Source organism: Pelodiscus sinensis, chromosome 8 (assembly GCF_052426305.1).
Source record: "Pelodiscus sinensis isolate ZL-2025 chromosome 8, ASM5242630v1, whole genome shotgun sequence".
Taxonomy (NCBI): Eukaryota; Metazoa; Chordata; order Testudines; family Trionychidae; genus Pelodiscus; species Pelodiscus sinensis.
The window spans coordinates 16,164,122-16,184,268 of NC_143059.1; the positions used below are offsets into that span (position 1 = coordinate 16,164,122).

Consider the following 20,147-nt stretch of genomic DNA (forward strand, 5'->3'; position numbering starts at 1 on the left):
CAGAAAAAAAAAGTGTCTCTATTGGTTGTTATAAGGTTACCATGGTATCTGCATGATTTCCAAGAGACATCAAACTAAAATATCTTTTTACATCTCTGCGAGGTGGAATGAGTTTTAAGTTATTGCAGGGATTTTCCAAAATGTCTTATTTTTATTATTGAAATCAACAGAACTACAGTATACCAGGCAGATCAAGTGTGAAGATGCTAATGTGATCGAAAGGGTTCTGTGAAAGTAGAAAGAATTATACTATAAGAGAAAGATGAATTATGCTGTAATAATTGAATAAGTTGAAGGAATACTGTTTGTCTCTGAACAGGAAAAGGAAAGTATGTTAATGTTGTTTGTAGGTATGCAGATCAGAGTGCTAGCCAGAATTAATAGGAAAAGGAACATTAGGTGTTAGGGAGAAAGCTATCAGATAACCAAGGAGATATGGACAGGAGATTTCTGTGTGCTTGATGTAGAAATGAAGATACTTGACTAACCTCACACTAATTATGTGAAGTTTTGCCCCTCTTTTAATCCTGTTAATTTTGGCTTTCTTTTGACTGTATAAATCAAGGGGTTTGAACCTTGTATGGCACTCACATTTTCTGGGTGCATTTAGCAGAGCAGCTTTGCTAATAAACAGAGCGGTCTGACAAAACTGTGAGTCCTGTCTGACTTTGACAGTTCTTTGGGGGAAATTAAATTGAAGAGATTCAACTCTTTAACCATTTGATTGAACACAGTGCTCCAAAATATGAGCCAACTTCAGCTCTCAGATTAGCTTTAATCCAGAACAAGTCATTAAAGTCAATGAAGTTATTCCACAGGTCTGTTGGTGTAGCTGAAACTAACTACGAAGACATTTTCAGTCAAGAGTACCTCCCATGGTACCACCCGATGGTTTAAATGTAATAGCATTGCTTTTGTTGTTTATAATGCACTTTAAAGAAAACAAACAGAATTGTTTGTCTGATGGGGTTAGCAGGTTAATTTTTGGTTTGGAGTTGTCCTTTGAAAGGAAGTGAGTTCCAAGAGAAGAGGGACAGGACTAAGAATTGCAAATGGTGAAGTAAAAGAGCTGTAAAAAGCTGGAGACTTATGCTTGTTACACCATGATAAGTAGTAGAGGGGTGAACCTATGATTGTTGAAATGACTACCAAGACTCCCAGTGGGAGTGGAGCAGGATCAGGGTTTGTATATGTACACTTGTGCCGACTGTAACACTGTTAAGCAGCATCAAGTTTCTGCTGTCTGGTTCTTCTTTCTCTGCACATTAACTGAACTGTAGAAAAACTTGCATCATGAGAGGCTTCAACAGTGAACAAAAGAGTCTGAGCCAGGCTGAACCAGTAGAAATGTGGCTGCTTAATTTGCCCTATTGTTGAGGCATGAACATTTGTTAAGCACTTTTGAGAATAACATTTCTCTGTGTTGTAAGAGCTGTTGTTGTGTTTTATTATTTATTTTTGTCAGTGGTGATGACAGTGCTGGAAAATCTCTCTGCCAAGCCAATACCAATCTTCAGATTTTTCTGGATAGCTCAAGATATATTAATCAGCTTGTTTCCACATTCACTCAACCTGCAAGCTCTAAAATGCATGGAGGCAGGGGGCCATATTTGAAACTGGAGCACTTAAAACACTGGAGATAGGCCAAGTCCAGAATCTGGATTCCAAAACCTTAGAATTTCACCAAGTGTGTTGAGTCTGTCAGAGTCCCTGGGCTGGAACTGTCCACCTTAGTTTTGAATGTAAGCAGATCCAAGTCCTGAAGGAGTTTGTGCTCTACTTCAGGTTTTAAGGCAGCTGAAAGTTCTTATTAGGAGCTGATCTCATGAAATTTCTACCAATTGAAAGACACAATTTTCAGGGATAATGAGATTTCCCTGTCCTCATAGCTAAACCCATCCTCCACCCTTGATATCAAGCTGAATATGGCTTCACAGCTCATCCCTACGTAAACTTAGAAAAGCCATTCTGCATACATATCTTCTGGACCTTGATACTGTATTGAGCTTGATGGACATCTTTATTTCAGCTATATTTGCAGTGACATAATGATGCCAGTATGATAACTATTAAGAAGTTAATAATAAACCCAGAGATACATTGCTTGAGATTAGTATATTGTTGAATTGGCAACAGTCTAGACAACTATTTTGATGTAAACACCAAGGTGACTTTTTTGGATTTTGTAAACTTGAGTACCAATCACCTCCCGCTACCTCTTGGCCATTGCTTGCACAAACTATTATCCAGCCGAGCTTACTCAGTGTTGTCCAATAAAGCTGGTACAGTACAAACAAGTGTGTGGGGGGGGAGGCTAAAGATGAAACCCATCTCTGAACACCTCTGACTGCATGAGTCCTCAAAATCCCAAATCCCAGTGTTGTAGATTGGCCCAATCCTGAGTACAAATCAGACTTTTGGGCACCCAGCCATTTCTTAGCTTGGGAAGGGCTGGGGTTTTTTCTAGTGCCTGCAGGGAAATACAAAGGCCAAATCTCCACCCATTGTGAACACATCATTTTCTCTCCAGGATACCATATAAAAGCAGCAGTTTATATCTGAGAGCAGATTTGGTCTCACGTCAGAGAAACGGCCTGACTAGCTGGGAGAATGAAGCTCTTCACGCTCATTGGCTTGCTGTTTGTCTTGGTCCTGTGCCTCAGTGTTTTTTCCACAGAAGGTACTGTAACCGCTTAGCAGCATCTGCGACTCCCTTATTTTTCCCCAGTCTTTTATTTTTCAACTTAATGTGCATATTTGCTATGTTTAGGCTGAGTTTCCTGGTGTAGAGAACTAGCAGCACCTGGTATTGAGATGAGCAATTCACTTGGAGAAGGAGTTAGACTCAATGAATTTGGTCTTGCTCGGGTGCTTTTCATGTGTTTTGTGCTGTTCCCTTTCACTGGAGAATCTGTCTTGCTCTTGTGGCAGTGTGTTGTAATAATTGTTCTGATTAGCTCGCTCAGTGGCATGCACAAGAGAAGACAAGCAGGGGCACCCTTATCCCAATGATCAGTGGGGTCACAGAACTGCTCCGGCCCAAGACCACTTCATTGCAAGAGCAACTATTAAACTAGCACTGGTCCTAGACCTGCAGTGGGAGAATTTCCGAAAACGTGGGGTGTAGCTATAGCATCTCACTGCTGAGGCTTCATCTATCTCCAACTCTTTCCTCTCACCCTTCAGTCCTCAGCATCACTTTCTGTCCTTCCAGTTTACCTACTTTTCACCTTGGGTGTGTCTACACTGCAGGGCTTAAACTCGACATAAGCTACGCAAATTGAGCTATGTCAATTGTGTAGCTTATTTCAAAATTGGGAGCATCTACACAGCACTTATTTTGAAACGGAGCACTCTTCCTCCGACTTCCCTTACTCCTCGTACAATGAGGCTACGTCTACACTGGCCCCTTTTCTGAAAGGGGCATGCTAATTTTACAGGTCGTAATAGGGAAATCCGCGGGGGATTTAAATATATATTTAAATAAAGATGTCCGCCGCTTTTTTCCGGCTTGTAGAAAAGCCGGAAAAGAGCGTCTACACTGGCCCGATCCTCCGGAAAAAAGCCCTTTTCCGGAGGATCTCTTATTCCTACTTTGAAGCCTTTTTCCGGAGGATCGGGCCAGTGTAGACGCTCTTTTCCGGCTTTTCTACAAGCCGGAAAAAAGCGGCGGACATCTTTATTTAAATGCCGCGGGGGATATTTAAATCCCCCGCGGATTTCCCTATTACGACCTGTAAAATTAGCATGCCCCTTCAGAAAAGGGGCCAGTGTAGACGTACCCTGAGGGTTACAGGAATTGGAGTAAGAAGTCCTCCAGCTTGACAGTATTTTGACACTATTTCAAAATACCTGCCTGCTGTGTAGACGGGGACTAAGTTATTTTGGAAAAGCACGAGTTATTGCAAAATAGTGTTGCAGTGTAGACATACCCCTTGTTACTGTCTCTCAGTAATGCATTCAAAAGAAGCATATTGTATAAAAACCCAATCTTACTGTACAAGAGATCAGTACGCTCTGTTCTGATCTACTAAGCAGGGAAAAGTCACGATTTAAATGACTATGTCTGTTCAAAGCATCTCATCTTACTCACAGGTGTACTCGGGCTTATACACACAGTCTCCTTATGCTTTCACCAGGTAGCATGACTGTACAAAAATTGCAAATCTAGCGTTTCTTTGCCTAAGGCAGTTTGTTATGCATGGACTATATTGCCCGCCAGCATCTGATGTTTCAAAGAGAGAAAATCTCTGTGGCCTACTTAGCCAATTGTATCAACTCCCAATGTTGGATGAACAGCAAGGTGTATTCCCATGTCCTGCTGCTGATCAAGTTCTCCACTGAAGCATAGCTTTTGATGATCCTTTCCATGATCCAGTAAAGTCCCAGCTCTGTTTGCTCAAAAATGGTCTATAAATGAAATAGTGTCAGTGTCTATAGATTATAATTGAATACACACTCTTGTTTATGTGCTCCATATCCATTTGGTAACATGTTGTTTTTCATCTTTAGGTCAGAACCATAAAAAATCCTGCTGTAAGATGACACCCAAACAGATGACAAGATTTCTCACAGGTAATAATATCTACTTTTTACTTGGCGTGTGTACATTAATCATAAAACCCAGCACCATGGTGCTTTTTATCTCTAAATCTGACAATACTTTCACAAAGGTGAGTCAGAGACATTGTCCTTAATGTGCAGATACAAAAAAGGGGCACAGAGAGGTTAAGTGACTTGTCCAGTATCATGCAATATATCAGAGGCTGAACTGAGAATATCTTCTGATTTTTCAGTCCCGTGCTTTATCCAGTGGATAACAATGGCTCCACCTGTTATAAAGTGCTAGATATGTTTTGAGTGGTAGTATTAGCTCAGTAGAAAGAGGAACACCAGAAAACTCTAGTATTACTGGTGCAAGATGTGTGCTTTTGTTAGTATAATAAGCCATTCTCAAAACTTCAGAATTCTGGAGGTGGAGTTTAGATCCACTATAGTTCACCATTCTTTCTTCAATATATAGTTCTTCATCAAGCTTTTGACTTTGCTCTCACCTTCCACCTAACTGCCTCATACTATATTGGAGTCTGGAGCTTGGGTACAACTTTTAAAAAGTGGGTGTGTCAGGGAAATATATATGTGCTTGTATATCACTGATATGAGAGATAAAAATTCCTGTTTGCACAGCACAAGAGCAAGAAGTGAAACTACTCCAGGTCACAAAATGAAATAATCAGAGAACTCTAGTTTTCGCTCTAGTTTCAATGTGTAATTGGAAGCTGCTAAACCAAAGGTGTTCCTATTGTTTTGAATGCAGGTGCAATATTTTTTTGATATTGGTGTTTCTTATAAATTAGAAAAAGAGAATCCTCAGAAGCAAATAGGTCTTTCAGTGGTTTTCATGGTCCTTCTCTTGTCCTTTGTCTGCTCTGCTTTCACTTAGGTGTTCACTACTATATCAGTGCTCATTTCATTATGGATTTAATAAAGCACATCTCTATAAATCAAATTCAATGTTTATTTTGTTTCTGTTTGGCCTGTAGCTCATCCCCCACCCTTCAGCTCACAAGTTACCCACCCTGGTGTTAGCAGAGGAGACTAAGAATTGTGTGGGCTGGAATTGTTTCCATTTCTGGCAAGATGCAATTCCTGCTAGGACACGCTGGAAATGAAAGGGCACCGTTTCATGTTTCTGAGAGCACGTGTCCCATAGGGAAATAAGATAAGAACGTTGCCTTGCATGAGCAAGATTTGGAAATAGTCACAATAAAAGCTGTGTTGGCCAGTAAGATACACAGGACACATTTTTCAAAAGTGAAAGATGCTGGCCAGTCACTGGCCACTGAGAACCAGGCCCCTTTGAGGTGTCTCCAGTTGACCACCCAAAATCACTAGTCATTTTTTAAAAGTTTGACCGTAGTTCTATGGTATTCTTGAGAGGGTGGGTGTTGTTGCCAGAGGGTACATCTACGTTCGGAGCGGCGGGGGAGGGGACTGATCCCCATCTCAGGTACCAATATGCTAGAGCTAGCAAGCTAAAAGTAGTAGACAAGCCATGACAGCAGGTATGGGGTGTCTATGTGGAGGCTGCCACTCACCATGGCCATGCGTCTGTGGTGACACTGCTGTGGTTCATGTACTAGCTCAATGAGAGCTCGTCCAGCAATGACACTCGAGCTGGGAATCACACCTCAAGCTCCAGGCAGAGACATAGCCACTGTCAGGATCCTGGTGAGCACTCCCATCTCCAGTTCAGCATTCACTTTGTGTGCATTGTCTTCTATTTGTTTGAAATGTCCCGTAGACATGCCCATGCCTGCCAGTCAGCTCACTTGGTGGGGCGAGCACATGGATGTTCCCCATTCTAGCTAATGATACTTTGGGCAGTTAAAGCAACATTTCTTATAGAAGAAATACACTTTCTAAGCTGCCTCTCAAAATGCCTGTCTCCCTTTCCCTGTTTAGCGACTGTGGTGGGTGACTCAGAGTAAGTCCCTGCTGCTGAACATGCTCATTGCCTACCTTTCTGCATGTCAGCGGCCTTGTTCGCAGGAGGGAAGCACATGCACAGGTCTTCGCAGACAACTGTGTTCTATAGCAATCATTACCCATATAAAGAGCAAGGGTCCACATGATGTTTTTAATTTTAAAATTAATTTTGAAATGGACACTTTTAAGTTTGTTAAATTAACCTTTTGTTAAAGTGAATTTGTTTGTTTATGTCTAACCGTTTGTTAAAACCAACAGGAGCTGGCACAGGAACCCACAATGGGAGAGACAAGTCTCGATTTAGTCCTGAGGCGAGGATAGGATCTGGTCCAAGAGGTAATTATAATAGGGCCCCGGGGAAATAGTGACCATAATGTAATAACATTTAACATTCCTGTGCTGGGAAGAACACTTCAGCAGCCCAACACTGTCGCATTTAATTTCAGAAAATTTAATGTGGATAAATGTACAGTAATGCACATTGGAAAAAATAACCCCAACTATACATACTATATGATGGGGACTAATTTAGCTACAACTAAACAGGAAAAAGATCTTGGATTCATCATGGATCTGAAGACGTCCACGCAGTGTGCAGCGGCAGTCAAAAAAGCGAACAGGATGTTAGGATCATTAAAAAAGGGATAGAGAATAAGATGGAGAATATCTTATTGCCCTTATCCATGGTACGCCCACATCTTGAATGCTGCGTACAGATGTGGTCTCTCATCTCTAAAAAGATATAATGGCATTAGAAAAGGTTCAGAGAAGGGCAACTAAAATGATTAGGGGTTTGGAATGGGTCCCATATGAGGAGGGATTAAAGAGACCAGGAGTTTTCAGCTTAGAAAAGAGGATACCAAGGGGGAATATGATAGAGGAATATAAATCATGAGTGGTATGGAGAAAGTGAATAAGGAAAAGTTATTTACTTGTTCCCATAATATAAGAACGAGGGGCCATCACATGAAATTAATGGGCAGCAGATTTAAAACAAATAAAAGGAAGTTCTTCTTTACACAGAGCACAGTCAACCTGTGGAACTCCTTGCCTGAGGAGGTTGTGAAGGCTAGGACTATAACAAGGTTTAAAAGAGAACTAGATAAATTCATGGAGGTTAAGTCCATTAATAGCTATATTAGCCAGGATGTGTGAGAAATGGTGTCTCTAGGTTCTGTTTGTCAAAGGGTGGAGATGGCTGGCAGGAGAGAGATCACTTGATCATTACCTGTTCGATCCACTCCCTCTGGGGCATCTGGCATTGGCCACTGTCGGCAGAAAGGATACTGGGCTAAATGGACCTTTGGTCTGACCCATTATGGCCATTCTTATGTTCTTATGTAATGTTTGTTAATGTTTAACATTGGTTAAATTACCCTTTTTAAATTAAGTATAGAACTTATTCTACAATAATCTACAATTGTCTGTTGCGGGTTGATCTCTGAGGGTACGTCTAGACTACAGGCTTTTGGCGACAGAGGCTTTGTCAACAGAGGCTTTGTTGACAGATACTGTCAACAAAGCTTTTGTCGACAAAGAGCGTGTAGACTACATCCAGTTCTATCGACAAAGCAAGCTGCTCTGTTGACATGAGAGTGTAGATGCAAAGGACAGCGTAGATGCAATAACACCTTCTCTTGGCAGAACTCTATTGACAAAAGGCGTTATTCCTCGTAGAATGAGGTTTACCGCTGTTGACAAAACTGCCGAGTTCTGTCGACGTTATGTTGACAGAACTCAGAAGTAGTGTAAACGCAGGTATAGTTTTGTCGACAAAAGTTTGCTTTTGTCGACAAAATCCTGTGGTCAAGACACACCCTGAGTTCTGTTGTCACCAATGTGTCACAATGGTAGCTTCCTATATGTGTTCATTTTTATTTTTATGTTAGTTTTTTCTTTAAGAATTTTTACTCTTGCTTGTACTTAAATGCCTTCACTAGAAGTCCTCATAGGTAGTGTTCTTCTGGAGTTTTCTTTTACCAGCGACCTGGGCTGATATTTTCCAGCGGGAGGCTTACCTCACCTAGCCATGTGAGCTTTACCCAAGGAGAGGCCATGTACCGTAGATTCCCATTGATGTCAGTGCAAGTCAAGGACACTAAACACCTGGCAGGATCATTCCCATGATCCTGTTTGTTTGACTGGTTTTTATTGACTTGGCCAACTGGGCTTGGTTCCAATATTCCATCTTACCTGGGTGGCAATGAAGATTCTCCCAAAAGTATGGTTCAATTATCACAGGGAGTGGAGCCAAAAGTTTTTTTGGATACTGGCTGAGTTATGCCCTGCAGCCCTGCCAGTGTATAACCCAGCTAGCCTGAGCATGTTTGTCATTGTTACCCTCCCTTTCAAAGTAGGTCAAAGAGAGGAGGAAGAGTTCAATCTGTGTTGCCCGTTGGGATGGGGGGAGGGATGTTCTTTCCCAGGTGAATCTACTATCTCTCCCAAGCATTGAACTGAAATGCCCAGTCTTTGTTTGTATTAATGTGTTATATAGTATATAAGTATACTATGTGGGTTGGTAGATACACCCTCTCAGGTATGTCCTCTTTTTTGAAAGTTCAAATATGGTAACTCGAGACTCATCTGCTTACTCGCTGCCTTCTCTTTAAATAAGAATGATGGGGGATTTTTTTAATTTAAGAATTTTTGAACACCAATAACAGCTGTTCCCTCAGCATTCAGTGACTCCTCTTGCTTTTTCCCCAGCTCAAGTGATACTCATCTAATGTTTGGTCTATGCTTAAAAAATTACCACACTCCTACCTGACACAGCTATGCCAGCAAAACCTCCAGTGTAGACACAGCTATGCTGACGTCAGGGCTGATAAGAGACTTCAGTGGGCTTGGAAGGAGCCAGCTCAGGGTTCCCTGAAAGGGGTGGAGCCAGGAGCAGAAGGGATGGGGCTGGAGTTAGTCTCCCGCAGCCAGCTCTTCAGAGCCACTAGGCTGCAGGGCATGTGCCGCTGGGGGCTCCAGCAGTGGTTTAAAGGGCCTGGGGCTCTGGTGATGATTATTCTAATGAAGCAGGGTGGTATTCAAGGTTCCCTCTTAGTGGCACAGCAGCACAGCTGCTTAATGAGCCCCTGGCTGGGGGAGGGGCAACAGCAGCAGCTCTCTGCTGAGGTCAGAGCTGTGGATCTCTCCCAGGCGGTAGAGACACATCTCCTCCCTAAGCAGCTGCGGGACCATGTTACTGCGCAGCTTAGAGGGAACCTGGGTGGTATTCAAAGATTGAGTTTTTTGGGACAAGGAAAAAAGGCTGCAATTTGTTCTGTTGCTACAAGTGTACACACACATCTCTCATGCTTGTAGTTAAACATTTCCTCCCTTCTCTGCCTCCTGTCCGTCTGTGTTTTACAGGCATGCCTGGCCAACTCAGGAGACCCCCCTGCAAACCATGTAAACCTCGAAAGGGATCTACCAAGCTTCTCATGCGTCCTCAGAAAGTAGGACCGCTTCCTCCGAACTAAAGCAAACAGCTTCAACAGAGCGCAAAAAGCTGGTGGTCCATAATGGTCTCGCTGCCACCACATCTCATCATGTTTCTACTGGGTTTGGGGCCCTCTGTGGGGAATCATCCTTTCAATGCACAAATCAAGAGCATGTACATTGTTCAGTCACTAATGTTCCTCCGCCCATAGCACGCTCGCCCCTCCTTTGCATAAAGTTAACACTCGCCAGCTGGGGTGCGAAGGCCACTCTGTGGAGCGGGCTGTCACTGGTCTTCATGCTTCATGCAGCTACATATCAGCCCTCCCTTCCAGGAGTGGACCTCTCCCCACAGGTGGTAGAGATCTGTCTAGAAAGCCTTCCATGCCACCACTCCATATGGTGTAATTCTGGCGCCTAAATCTGTGCTGGCTGGGAGAGGGAGGGGTGTTAGTTTTTCCTTGTAATCATTCAGGTTTTCCCCCTAACCCCACTTTTCTGGAAGTGATTTATCAGCAAACGGATCACAGCAGACAGACGTCTGGGTGCTGAAATTTGCTCCTGAGCAGAGGACCTGGATGAAGCCCACTGAGGCAACAGTTAAGTGCTTAGAATCTGTGCTGACCCTCTGCCCTCTGAATTTCCCCCATGTGAGAGAGAGCTCAGCTTTTGAGTAGGAGCCAAGAACCATGTGAGAGGGGCAAACAGGTCAAATTGGAAATACTCATTAAGGGCTTGATGAGAAGCTATTCACTGACTTCACTGGGCTTTTTATGATGCCCTAAAATGAAGATGCCTTATCTCTAGGGTATGTCTACACAGCAACATTATTTCGAAATAACTAGTGTTGTTTAGAAATAACTTATCTGTCTGTGTCTACACAGCAGGCAGTTATTTTGAAATGATGTTGAGCTGGAGGACTTCTTCCTCTGACTCCTGTAATCCTCATTATACGAAGAGTAAGGGAAGTCGGATGAAGAGTGATCTATTTCAGAATAAGTGCCATGAAGATGCTGCTTATTTTGAAATAAGCTATTTCGACGTAAGCTAAGCAATTGACGTAGCTCAATTCACATAGCTTCTTTCGAGGTAAGCCCTGCACCCTAAGAGAATGGCAATATTCTGAAAATGCCTTAATGTTAGTTATTTAATCCCTTTTTTCCTGAAGTTCGTGGGCTGTTGTTCCTATAAACATTCCTGAAGTTAGTGTTTCATGGCTTATTAACAAAAGTATACGTGGAAAGAGTGAAATAGAATGATACCATGGGAGTAAAAAATGACAACAAAGGGCCTCAGACATGATTGATAAGGCACGTTTACAGTTAATGGTATAAGCACCGTGTTCCCCATTTCAGACATTACATAGGTTCCTATATTTCTGTACAGTGTTTACTGTTTAACAGTTTCATTGTAATACATGCTCTCTGTGTCTATGCTCAGGAACTAAAGAATTAAGAGGAATGGGCACGTGCCCATTTAACCTCAGAGATCAGAAAGTTGAATCAGCTTTTTGAATTTTCTATAGCCAAGTTGAACTCAATAGTACTACTCGCACTAACTCAATACCTTGAGTTCTGTGTACACATGACACTTTCAGCATCAGGCTTTAGTCCTAAAAGGACAAACCTTGGATATTTTTATCACCTGATTGTATGCACTAGAATCTGCACATAGCGCAAATTACAAGTACCTGTTTTTCCCAGCCCTTCCATTTCCCTTGAACTATGTCTGTGTGGCATTGCCTGCATCTAAAAATATTTTATTTCCTGCCTTTAAAATAAACTAATAAATATGTACTATGTTTTTATGAGAGTGAGTCAGTCTGTCTGTTCAAGAACTCCTCCGACATGGGAAGAGCTAGGGCCACCCAATTTGACATGCAGCTTCCCCTCATAACTTAAAGCAAGGTCAGGTTTTGGCTGTGCCAAGAAAATGGGATGTGCCTGGAATGGGATTGCTTCTCTTAAAGCCATACAGAAAAGGGACAGAATCACCCGGTAGGTGAAAGGGGCTAGCTGGGGGGTGCCCCTCCCATCAGGCACTCCCCAAACTGCCCACCTCACAGCCATCCTTTAGGGAGGGCAGCAGGGGCTGAAGCTCTCTCACTCCCCTGATTTATACAGGAATGCTGCTGGCTGTTCTCCTTCTTCAGGGAGCGAGGGGAAAGTGCACAGTTTTCTGCCGTTCTCCTTCTGGCCGGGGAGCGCAGGGGACAGGCAAACCTGGACTTCCCCTGTTGGGAGGGCATGCACCCCCTCCCCCGGCTGTGCCCACTGGAGCTGCAGTGGCCACAGAGGGATGAATCTCACCTGGCCCCAAGCTGCTGCGGTGAGAGAGGGCTGGGGTTATCCTCTCTCCCCAGGGCAGCCTGCTTCCTGAACCCCTCATCCCCAGCCATGATTGAAAGGAAGCATGGACATTTTCATTTTATTTTCCAAAAACCAAAAATTAATTGAGTTAAGGACCTGTGCAATGACAGGTAAATCTTCTAGTGTTAAATAAAACATAACCTAGCTTATCTGGCGAATGCATTACGTTAGATACATTTAAGCAGCGCAACCAGTCACCCTCCAAGCCACAATAAAGATATGATTGTGTCCTCCCTGTGTTTGCCTGAATACATGTTGGAGTCTGAGCTCCTATGCTTCATGGAGAGAGCTCTGGGATAATCCAACCACTGGGCATTTGAAGGAGGGTACTAAGCAGTCAGAGTAGAAAGGAAACACCAAGGCGCAAACAGGCAGCTTTCTCTGAAAAGGAGGATGAAGGGTTCTGACTTCTCTCAGAAGCAGTTATCAGAAGAAATAAAATGGTGAACAGTCACGTTTCTCCTGTACCTGAAGGATAAAAAGATGGCTATTATGTAACCTCTGCCCAAGGTGTTATTTGTTCCCCTCTATACTAGGGAAGTGATAGTATAGTTGATTAACCGATTAACCCAAAGCTTATCGGTTAATGCTATCGACTACATGCATTTCCCCCCACACTCCTTGCCAGTAAATTTTTTAGCTGGCTGGCCAGCAACCCAGCTCAGTCCTGGCTTGCACTGGGTACTGGACCTACCCCCACTGCAGCTTTGCATTTTAAAGTGTATTAGGAGGCAGGTGGGCAGGCAGCCCAGCTCATTTCCAGCTCATGTCGGCTCCAGGAGCTCAGATCCCACCTCCTGGACAGGGGCTGGCTGGGGACTATAGAATAGTGGATTAACCGATAAGAATTCATGAGGTTAATCGACTATTCAATTAACTGATATTTAACATCCCTACTCTATACTCAGTCCCCAGCAGATGGGAGTCTGTTACACCACAATGCTAGAGAGTTTGGCTCCTTACCTCAAATTATAGAGACACATGATTGTAGCTTGGATGGTCTCCAGTTAAATCCCATCTGCTGGCCAAGATGGTGGCATTTGCAGTCGTGTCTGCTGAATTAACAATATATTGTACATGGATAACATTTCTCTAATTGCTATGCACGGTCATCAGAGTGAAAGAACAAAATCCATTCTCTTCTCTTCTACTCCAAGGAACGGGCAAGTTATGGTTCATTAATTAGGAGCAATGAGTAGGTAAATGAAATACACAGAGGGCCAAAAAAAAAAAAAACCTCAAACCCAACCCACTGTTTTTTGGTCTGTGTAACAGAAGGATCCTGGAGGCTGATGCTGTTCTGCTGGTAAGCCCCAGGGTGTGTCCTTTGCAGGCTGTGGGAGAGCAGTGAGGAACCACTCGACTCAGGAGCCACACTGGCTGCTTCCAAACTTTGAGATCAAAGTAAAGATGATTTTAAAAGACATTGGCAGCCAGGCCGGAAGAGGCTGGTGCCAGGAAATCTAAAGAACTCATCTAGGAACAGACAAGCTCCAGACAGTAAGCCCACCGGAGTCTTGATCTAGTTCGCCCATGGAGAGACACAGAGCAGCACTGTTGTCCTCTAACATCTCACTAAGGGCCTTACCTAGAGTTCAGTGACATCAATAGAGAGACTCCCATTGATTTCAGTGGACACCATCTCCAGCCCTTAGTGCTTGCTTTCTGATTCCATCTCATGTATTATTGCTTTGGCACAGATGGGGCATTCTGAATAGGTGCACTATCATCCAACCCTAGGGCTGGCAGGGGTCTCAAGACATCATCTAGTCCAGTCCCCTGCACTCATGATGGGGTTCAGTATTCTAGACCATCCCTGACAGATGTTTGTCTAAGCTGCTCTTAAAAATCCCCAGTAACAGATATTCCACATCCTCCCTAGGCAATTTTTTTCCAGCACTTAAGCACCCTGACAAAAAATTTTCCCTAACGTCTAATTTCAATCCCTCTTGTTGCAATTTATGCCCCTTGTTTCTTGTCTTACCCTCAGAAGTTAAGGAGAACAATTTTTCTCTCTTCTCCTTCTAGCAGCCCTTTATGTTCTTCAAGGCTGTTATCATGTCTATGCGTCCTAGCAGTTGAACATTGCAGGCTGTTAACTGCTACCACAAGTCATCCATCCCTCTTGGGCTTCCCTAGTCTAGGCAATGCTGGATGGTGCTAACACAAGAGTAAGGGCTGCAGGGGTGCCCATGAAGTCTCTGGTCTCCAATACAAGGACTAGCAGACTAGTCAGGACCTCCAATTTGAGGGTGTGACTCTGTTCTCTGAAAGAAGCAGGTAACTGGCTACACAGCTTGAAATACTCCACACCCAAATGCTCGGGCCAGAACGCTCCAGCCACACAGTCACAACCACCCTTCAGGTTCTACCGGCACAGCTGACAGGACAGTTCCCAGAGGAGGAATAGAAGTTGCAGGAAAGGCTGCACCCATAGTCAGGCCAGGGCTCTGGAAGATTCAAGCCACCTTCCAGCCACAAACAGGTCTTCTGAAGAAGCATTCAAGGACAGCACACCAAATCAAGAACTGGACCCATCCCACCTCACCTTTTTTGTCCCACTGTCACATTATTTGGTTGAAATATTAGAATCGTGCAGGAAGAGTGAACCAGCTCATAGGCTGCCTGACCCAGGGTTGACCTTTAAAGACCCAGGGTATGTCTACACTACAAAGTTAGTTCGAACTAACTTTCATAGGCGCTACACTAGCGCTCCGTTAGTTCGAATTTAATTCGAACTAGCGGAGCACTTAGTTCGAACTAGGTAATTCTCATTCCACGAGGATTAAGCCTAGTTCGAACTAGCTAGTTCGAATTAAGGGGTGTGTAGCCCCTTAATTCGAACTAGTGGGAGGCTAGCCCTCCCCAGGTTTCCCTGGTGGCCACTCTGGCCAACACCAGGGAAACTCTATGCCCCCCTCCCGGCCCCGGACGCCTTAAAGGGGCACGGGCTAGCTACGGTGCCCGTGCCAGATATAAGCCTGCCAGCACCCAGCCAGCAGACCCTGCACCTGGCACGGATCGAGCCACCCACCCAATGCCCCCCAGCCCTCCCCCTCTTCCCGGGACTAGGCTGGTGGCTCCCGGGAGCTTGCCCGGGACCGCAAGAGGCGGGCACCCGCCTGGTCTAGTGCGGACATCGTGGACCTCGTCTACAACCTACGCACTAGGCACAAGAAAGTGGCCATCTAGGGCAGGAGAGCTGCCAGCCTGGCCACCCAGGAGCAGGTGTGCATGAAAATCAAGGGGGTCCACTGAGACCCCCGACCCTGAGCCATGAGCTTACAATGGCCGTCCTGGGTCAGACCAAAGGTCCATCTAGTCCAGTAGCCTGTCTGCCGACAGCGGCCAACCCTAGGGACCCTGGAGGGGATGGACCGGAGACAGTGACCAAGCCATTTGTCTCGTGCCATCCCTCGCCAGCCTTCCACAAACCTTGGGCAGGGACACCACTCCTATCCCCTGGCTAATACCACTCCATGGACCCAACCTCCATGACTTGATCTCACTTCCCTTTAAACTCTGTTCCAGTTCTAGCCTTCACAGCCTCCTGCAGCAAGGAGTTCCACAGGTTGACTCTTTGCTTTGTGAAGAAGAACTTTCTGTTACTAGTTTGAAGCCTGCTATCCATTCCTTTCCTTTGGTGTCCTCTAGTCCTTCTTTATGGGAACTAATGAAGAACTTTTCTGTATGCACCCTCTCCACCCAACTCCTGCTTTTAGAGACCTCTATCCTGTCCCCCCTCCGTCTCCTCTTTTCTAAGCTGAAAAGTCCCAGTCTCTTTAGCCTCTCTTCATATGGGACCTGTTCCCAACCCCTGATCATTGTAGTTGCCCTCCCCTCTCCCAGCCTCTCTCTTCCCCTCTCCCACCTCCTTTTCCCAGTCTCCCCCAGTTTTGTTCAATAAAGACAGATTCCATTTTGGAAGACACGTTATCTTTATTTTGTACATCAAGAAGAGGGGCTAGGGAAGGGTAAGTGGAAGGAGGTGAGGGAGGAATGGGGCACGAGACCCCGATGGGGAGGACTGGGCTGGCTCTGCGGGCTTCTGGGGGTGGAAGCTCTCCTGCAGGCCCCCAATTGCCCCTCTCCCCAGATGGCAGCCTGTGGCAAGTGCAGCCGGGCTGATGGCCGAGTGCTGTGATGTTCCCAGTGTGGGCACTCCGGGCACTCCAAGCCAGGACTGCTTTGCAAGCGGGGCACCCCTGAGAACTGTCTGTCCGGGGTGGGGGTCGGGATCCTTTAAGCACAGCCCTCGGCTAGCCTGAGACAGCATCTCCACGCTCTAAGTCCTCCTCTGATGCCCTGCCGGCACTGCTTCCGGCCATCCTTAACCCCGCTTCAGGGTCCACTTAATGTGGACACGCTAGTTCGAATTAGCAAAATGCTAATTCGAACTAGTTTTTAGTTCTAGATGCGTTAGTTCGAATTAGCTTAGTTCGAATTAACTAATTCGAACTAAGTTAGTTCGAATTAGTGCTGTAGTGTAGAAATACCCTCAGAGGGGTACCCCTGTTAGTCTAACTTTAAAAACAATGAGCAGTCCTGTGGCACCTTAGAGACTAACAAATATATTATCGCATGAGCTTTCATGGGTAAACCCCACTTCATCAGATGAGTTGGAGTGGAAATTACAGATCCAGGGTATATGTAACAACAGAAGTCAGGCTGGACGTTGCCATTCATAGCTTTAATGTGTAAATGCAAATATCAAAGGTGGGGAATTGACTTTGTAGTGTGCTAACCCAGTTAATATCTTTATTGAAGCCCATATTCATGGTGTAAAACTAGTTAGGAAAATGTGCAGATGATAGTTGGGACTCTGAAATGCAAGTTTGCATTGTAAGAGCATTAGAATGGTTGGGGTTTACTCAAGTCTTATGATGTGAACAAACTATCCTTGACTGTTACTATAACTTTGATTCAAGAAAAAAGGAAATATTAATTTATGATGAAACTTGATTTAAGTGGAATTACTTTGAAGGTTGTGGTAAATTCTGTATGAACAGTTTAATGCATACATTGCCTAATACTAACTGCCACAATGTTTGGGAGACAGAAAGTTATATGAGAAGCCTGTTGTTCTCCCAGACTAAGAGGCTGCTGCAAATGTATCAAGTCCCTGTGGTTAGGATCCTTTTTCATCTTGTATTTGCTTGAATACTCACGGGGAAAGCTTCAGGCCATAAAAGATGAGATCCCAGGACGTCATGGTGCCCCTGTACAAGACATTGACTTAACTGGACTGATCTGAAAAGATCCATCTTCAACTCCAAAGCTCAACAATGCTATGTGTCTGAACCTCAATAACTGAACTCCTGTCTATATATCTTCCACTGTGCATGGTCCCATGTCACTGCAGACCACATGGTAGACAAGGGAACTTCATCTAATTCTGTGCACTTCTGCCCTTCCACCGCTCTTTCTTGTCCCTTTTCAGGGGTCTCTCTCATGAGCAACTCAACATTCAGGAGGTCTAATTACTCCTTTTGCTAGGGGAAGTGGAAGATGTTCCTCAGAAGCAGAAAAGCAAGGGCTTCTGTTCATAGTAATTCCTAATACCGAAGGCCGGGGGGGGGGGGGGGTCAGATCCATCCTGGACCTATGGAAACTCAACCAGTTTATGAAGAAACTCTAATTCCACATGGTCTCCCTGGTCTTCATCATTCCTTCAGTGTATCCAGGAGATTAGTATGACGCCCTCAACTTGAAGGATGCTTACTTTCACATAGGAATAATTCTATACCCTGCTACCCCACTGTTGGGGTAGCAGGCAAGACAAAACTAAGGGGGTAGCAGGTTGGCAGGGCTGTGTTTTGAATGCCATGGAGACATGATTCCAGGGAGTGCCAAGACCAGCCCAACATGCTGATATGGGAAAAATCCAACTACCATGCATGTGAGTGCACACTCCTGACTGGAAAGGACATGAACAACATATCTCAAAGAACAACAGATACAAGAAGGTGAAAACCTTTTTCTTTTTAATTTTCCCTCAGAGGTCATGTTTTCTGGAAACTTTAATCATTTTTGTTTCTCTTTTCTGTACCATCTCCATTTTATCCATATCTTTCCTGAAATGTGGTACATAGAACTAGACACACTAATCCAATTAAGGCCTAATGAGGCAGAGCAGAAGAATGAGGCAGAGCAGACTTACTTCTTGTGTCTTGCATACAGCATTCCTGCTAATACATTCCAGGATGAAGTTTGATTTTCCTTTTGGGACAGTGTTACACCAATGGCTCATATTTAGCTTCTAATGCACCATGACCCCCAGGTTCCTTTCTGCAGTACTCCTTGCTAGGCAGTCATTCCCCATTTTATATGTGTGCAACTGATTGTTCCTTCCTAAGTGCAGTACTTTGCATTTATCCTTATTGAATTTCATTCTATTTACCTCAGACCATTTCTCCAGTTTGTCCAGATCATTTTTAATTGTAACCCTATCCTAAAAAGGACGTGCATCCCCTTCCCAGCTTGGTATTGACCACAAACTCTAAAAATGTTCCCTCTATGGCTCTGCCATTATCTAAATCATTGATAAAGAAATTGGCCATTTCATCACAGATTCCTGTGAGACCCCACTCTATATGCCCTTGCAGTTTGACTGAGAGTGAATGACAACTACTCCCTGAGAATGGTTTTCCAAACAGTTATGCAACCAATGTATTGTAGCAGGAGATATAGTATTAAAAGCCTTACTACAGGCAAGATATACCAAATCTTCCACTTCCCCCTCATCCATGAAGCTTGTTACTCAGTCAAAAAAAGCTATTAGATTGCTTTGACACAATTTTTTTTTTGACAAATCTGTGCTGTTACTTATCATCTTATTATATTTTTGGGCTTTGCAAACTGCTTAATTATTTGTTCCATTATCTTTCTGGGTACTGAAATTAAGCTGAGTGGTCTATAATTCCCCAGTTTGTCATTTCCTGAGAAATAAAAATCTGAGAAGTTTGCCCACCAGGCAAGGAGTTTTTTTTCCCATTCCATACCTCCTAGGAGAAAAAACCTTTAACTGGTAAGCTCTTATTCCCCAAATCAGTCATCTGTGCCTAGCAGAGAAACATATTTATCTGAATCACTGCTACTTCATTTGCAGAACTCTTATATTAGTTTTTCTCTTTCTAGTGCCTGTAAAGAAAAGCAAAAGTTTCCCATGCAACTAACCCACCATGCTTTGACTTCTAGATAAATTCACGGTCCATCAATGGCTATTAGCCAGCATGGATAGAAATGGTGTCCTTAGACTCTATTTGTCAGAGATTGGAAATGGATGGCAGAAGAAGGATTACTTAATGATTACCTGGTTTTTTTACTTCCTCTGGGGCATCTGGTATTGGCCACTGTCAGTAGACAGAATACTGGGCTGGATGAAGCTTTGGCTTGGCCCAATATGGCCGTTCTTACTGCTCTTCTATAATGTGGGTTTTTTTATCCCAAAATCACTTGTGTTCTAATTCATAGCTTGTAATTCATAATGTAAAATTTAGTATTAGGATGCCAACTTTATTGATTGTGGCCTGCCTGGCTGATAATCTACCCAGTAGTGCTTAAACACCACCAAGGGCCTGTCAGTTGCTGTAGGCTGTCATTGGGCAGCTATTGGCATTGAAAGAAGAAATCCCTTAAGCATGAGTTCTATCCCCTCCAGTGTGTAGGTGCATGAGTGAAAGTTTTCTAACTCTTTACTGGAAAAGCAGAAAGATGTATTTGGAAACAAGGTTGAAGTCTGAGCTCCTGAGTCATAGCCCAGCCCTCAATATTTCTTATTGATTCACATGCATTTCCTGTAAATGCTTTCGGGTGAAGGCAAATGAATGTCACATTTTCTGTGTGAATCATCTTCTC

At 44.0% G+C, this 20,147-nt stretch overlaps 1 protein-coding gene across 1 annotated transcript; it reads left to right on the forward strand.

Annotated features, from left to right (window-relative positions):
• Positions 1-2,529: 2,529 nt before the first annotated feature.
• LOC149523979 (uncharacterized) lies at positions 2,530-11,728 on the forward strand. Its single transcript, XM_089780063.1, has 4 exons — positions 2,530-2,680; positions 4,513-4,575; positions 6,748-6,825; positions 9,853-11,728. Exons 1-4 carry the CDS (start codon positions 2,611-2,613, stop codon positions 9,960-9,962), a joined length of 321 nt encoding a protein of 106 aa, XP_089636189.1. The 5' UTR covers positions 2,530-2,610; the 3' UTR covers positions 9,963-11,728.
• Positions 11,729-20,147: the final 8,419 nt, after the last annotated feature.

Excerpts from the sequence above, each read along its gene's own strand:
- LOC149523979 (XM_089780063.1), top strand. The coding sequence starts at position 2,611 with ATGAAGCTCTTCACGCTCATTGGCTTGCTGTTTGTCTTGGTCCTGTGC. Across the intron at positions 2,681-4,512 it reads CAGTGTTTTTTCCACAGAAG|GTCAGAACCATAAAAAATCC; the intron begins GTACTGTAACCG and ends TTTCATCTTTAG. Across the intron at positions 4,576-6,747 it reads GATGACAAGATTTCTCACAG|GAGCTGGCACAGGAACCCAC; the intron begins GTAATAATATCT and ends TAAAACCAACAG.